The sequence below is a fragment of the Polyodon spathula genome, chromosome 14 (assembly GCF_017654505.1).
Source record: "Polyodon spathula isolate WHYD16114869_AA chromosome 14, ASM1765450v1, whole genome shotgun sequence".
NCBI lineage: Eukaryota > Metazoa > Chordata > Actinopteri > Acipenseriformes > Polyodontidae > Polyodon > Polyodon spathula.
The window spans coordinates 36,909,679-36,914,474 of NC_054547.1; the positions used below are offsets into that span (position 1 = coordinate 36,909,679).

General features: G+C 38.1%; 1 protein-coding gene across 1 annotated transcript in view; it reads left to right on the forward strand.

Moving 5' to 3' along the window:
• Positions 1 to 3,196: 3,196 nt before the first annotated feature.
• Positions 3,197 to 4,796, forward strand: part of LOC121327152 (retinol-binding protein 1) — a 3,051-nt gene continuing 1,451 nt past the window's right edge. Inside the window, exons 1-2 of the mRNA XM_041270997.1 lie at positions 3,197 to 3,472; positions 4,129 to 4,307. Coding sequence (XP_041126931.1) covers positions 3,400 to 3,472; positions 4,129 to 4,307 — 252 coding nt within the window. The 5' untranslated portion in view covers positions 3,197 to 3,399. The remainder of the gene's footprint in view (positions 3,473 to 4,128; positions 4,308 to 4,796) is intronic.

Here is a 4,796-nt window from a genome sequence, read left to right on the forward strand (position 1 = left end):
TTCCCTTCTTTGTTTAGATGTTAATTGACTATAACGGGGTACCCCACAGTAGAAGACGTCTGCAGGAAGATTATGTATTCAATGTACTGTATATTTTGTGTTCAAAACAGAAACATTTCACTGAACATTTCTTCTGACAGCACCTTTCGTATATACACTAATATTTAATTACCACTACTATAACACAACGGCACTATCAAGAGCTATTGGTAAACAAGCCTTGGCTGAATAAAAAATAAATAAATAAGGTCGACCATAATCTGAGCAAAGTTTGGAGTAAGTGGAATAAATTATAGCTGTACAGCAAGGATTGATGCCAGAAATCCCAACCCATTGGAATAGGCAAGAGAGAGGGAGAGAGAGAGAGAGAGAGAAAGAGACAGAGTCCTTGGTTCCAAGCACTTCTCACATGTTATAAAATTCTCCTTGCCACTAATGCAAATTCCCTTATGAAAACTCTGTTTTAAGCTGCATTTCACAAAGAACTGATTAAAACATGAAGTGGCCTCTTGTCTTGCTTAGCTGCGGCCCAAAAGCACATTGTTCTTGAGTAATTGAAAGTTAGACTAAATCTTCCACATTTCTGAGAGGATTATTTCAAACAGTAGCCTTTTTTTTTTACCAGTAGCATGACTTGTACACTGCGGAGAGCGAGCTGAAGAAGGCAGGTGACATCCTGCGCCCCTCAAACAAGCACTGAATGAGTGAATGAGGAGAACTTCACATTCCCTGTAGGAAAAGACTTCCATTCATAAAGGGAGCAGGTTTATTCACAGACGGAAAACGAAAATGTCAACAGAAGCAGTCGTTTGGTGTTTTGTTTTTTAACGTAATGCTTTTTTTTATGGGTGGCTAAAGGTTGTTAATAAAGGGCAAAATGAAAAATGTGCTGTATTAAATCTACACAGTTATAGTGTATTTAATCTACTTATACTATTTCTTTATTAAACAACACACATTTTATTTATTTTTGTCATTGATTGCAGTTATTCTTGGCTGTTCTGTGTCTGTTTTAAGGTGCTCTGGTTTGTGTGTACAGAAGCTGTTCTTCAACCAAATAGTCTTCAGGTGTCATCTGCCACCTGGTAAACACCAACTGGATTTCATTTCCCTTTCATTTCACTATATCAAAATGTTTGGTTTTATGTGGACACTTTACAATAAGTGGCTATAGAGTTAGCATATAGTTCTATATGAATTTGTATGTAATGTATTACAATTTTTTTTAATTATCTTTTTTTATAATCCAATAACAAGTCATTACAGATCATTCATAATTCCAATTTAACTCCCCTCGCTTCTTGCAAAGACGTATTCATTCATGTCATTGCTCTGTGATTATATACCTTACTGTTCAGTGCTGTAGGCAGCTCCCGTGATATTGCTTCTAAGCACTTTATGCTGAAATAAACACACCCCTTTGGAAAGTGTGTGCGTGAGAAACTTTTCTGCTTTGTTCACTGTCTGGTTTGATTAGCTTTGTCTGCTTTGTAATGCCCAGCAGGAAATATCTCTAGACAGACTTGAGTCAATGTTAAACTCTGAATGAATGCCTGAACTACTATTTATGGGTATTTCAGACAGTCAACCACCAAGAAGGCTCCCTCATTCGGCTGTCCCCTGTTTATCCATCCAGACTTGACAAACTGTACCAACTATACTATACATCACTGCAGTCTTTCAGTGGAGGCCACAGGAGAGCAGGGGGTAACAGTGCACATCAAGGAAGAGCACACAGTCAGAAGTGAAATGTTAAGATCATGCACAGTTCAATCTTATAGAGCCGGCATCCTTTCAACATCTCATACATTTATAGCTGCACTTTATGGATTTTATACAAACACTGATTTGATTTGTTGCCTTTTTAGTGGAAAGACTTTTTTTATACTATTGGGTACCCAAAGTAGTGGAGCTTTTTCATTGGTTTACAGACACCTCACGGCTACATCTGATTTATCTTGCAACACGCCACATTTAAATATTTAAAAGCTTTGAGAAGTTGCATTGGGGGAGGGGGGGACGGGGACGGGACATTATTATTAGATTTGGCTTTAAGTCACATCATTATCAAAAGGGCCTGTTGTCGAAAACAGGTAAAACAGGATGTCAGATTCAAACAGCAAACAGTGCACAACGAAATATCAATGAATAGCCTGCTATTCAATACAAAAAAAGCTTTCTTCTCATTTCAACTAACATTTTTAAGAAAATCGTTAGTAGTTTTGGCACACTCTTTTGTAATGAAAGCAGGGCTCTGTGCTTTCAGTCTACCTGGCTGCCATGGTACGTATTACTGTAGGAACAATCACCCACATTGTCAAAGAAATCTATACTGTTAGGAACCCGGGAACAAAAGCTTAAAGGATGCTGCTTGGAGGACTGTTCTTCTGTTTGGTTTATGTGTTTGGAATAATCAGTTGCTGTTTTTACATTTTTGACTTTGTTTCTCTTTTTTTGGTTAAGCAGACACTTATTTTAAGCAATTCTAAAGTAGTGTGAAGCCACATGTTTTCGTGTTCAAATCTAAAGCACTTTTATTAAGCAGGTATGGCCAACATAGGACAAAACTGTAAACCCTGCTGTATGATAGGACTCTCGTTATAGCCATTTTCAAGAAACTCGAGATATAGGTGGATTACGTTTTATTGCATAGAATGCAGAGCATTGCACAATTAGAAACCATCAAAATCAGTGATTAGCTTAATGACGCGCAAATAAAAAGGGGTTTGCAGCATTTAGAATGACTAAAAATGGCTGCTAAAAATTATATATATATATATATATATATATATATATATATATATATATATATATATATATATATATATATATAGTACAGATCAATATAAATAACCACTTAAATGCACTCTGCTAATTCATTCACAGCATCAAGGTAATATCAATTAACAAAGCTGATTGATATCACCCATTGCTACTCAAAACTGTAAAGTCACACGGCTATCATTAATGGTAACGAGAGAGATGAAACACTGGTTTAATATTACAGCTGTCTGACACTGAACCCTTATTGTGAGTGAGATAACATCCTTGACAGTCATAAGACCATGCCAGCTGCTCTAAAAGGGAGTGAGTTAATGGAAACTAGGACCCTGAAGGAAAGTTATAGAGAATCTGGAGGCTTATCTGACACAAAGTGGTTTGCTGCACTAGTAATACTGATCAGGAGGGTTCAGCTTGGTGCTGTGTGTGTGTGTGTGTGTTTAGAACAACACATAATCTGGTTATAGAGCTCCCATTGTGCAGACTGCAGATAAAGACTCTTGGCAAGCCCAGGCTTGATGAATGAGATCCTAACTCTCACAGGTGGAGCAGTGCACTCTTTACTGACAGCAGGGAAAACTTTTTCTTCTCCGCTAGTTTTCTTTTTACTTTCAGAAAATGCCTACAGATTTCAATGGATATTGGAAGATGCTGAGTAATGACAACTTTGAGGAGTACTTGAAAGCATTGGGTAAGAACGTTTATGTTTTTTAATGACATATTGTTGCTGCTATTTTGATTATTTCACGTAACTGAGATAATCACACAAGTACTGTATCTGGATTTGTTTCAAAGATTTAATTTTTTGCTATGGTTGCATATTTGGAATTTCCGTAGGGGAAAAAAAAAAACCATTAACCCTGCGTTTTATGAAACTGTGTGCCACAGGTGATTCCAATCAATCAATTAACCAATCAGCCAGCCAATTAGGAAGAGCTATTTCCATTCTCATTGTCTTTTTATATGTCACCATGTAATGCAGTTCCCTTAGTCAGATTTATGTATCAGTGCAAAAGTTCTACTGAACGTGCTGTATATAAGGCTGTGTTCACAATGGGTCACATGTCGCAAGGAAACCTCTTTGACAGGGCTGTATCAAGGGCTGAGCTAGAGCAGAACATCATGTTAGTATTACGCAAGGGTGCTGTCCTGGGGGATTCCCGGTATTACTTTCATTTCTTGCGAGTAAGCAGAAAACTAAATGTTTTGCAAAATCGACTCAAAGTACAGATGAACCCGTTTTATATCACCTCGCTTAACATCATTGGGGGGGGGGGGGGGGTATTGCAAGTGACGTCACTTTGCAAGGTATTTACTTACCAATTCATTTTAAATCCCCTGTTGCAGACATAAATATTGCAATTAGGAAAATCGCCACCTTGCTGAAACCCGACAAAGACGTCATTCAGAATGGAGATCACATGATCATTAAAACTCTCAGCACCTTTAAAAATTACGTCATGGATTTCGAAGTCGGGAAGGAGTTCGAAGAGGATTTATCGGGGGTGGATGATCGTAAATGCATGGTAAGGGTTAGCAGGGGCCGCTTACAACACCGTCAGGAGCTCAAAGGTTAAACTGCACGGCTGCAGTTGGGTCATTTTGGAAATCTAATACAAATATTCACGCTTACATTGAACATCTGTAAAATGTCGTTTCTTTAAACTGTGTATGTGTGCTGAATGTCAACCCTTGCATTGACACATTCCGTTGAGTCTACCCTACATTACCAGTCACTCTGCGTGAGGCTTGCGGTAATTTTGGTCAATCTGATTTGTGGCAGGTGTGACCAAATAATGCAACCTACACAAGCACAGCCAGATCACCAGTGACTACAGAAACTATGCCTGCAGGTCTTTAAAACTCAATCTCTCAATCTCACCATTTTGAAATGCTCACCTGCTTTTGAAGCCTCAGAATAGAAATTGTTGGGCATCCTTTACACTTGGTTTCAGTTGATCCGGTCTCTGCTGCCCTCTAGCTGTACCTAATTGAATAGAATTAAAAAAATCCTT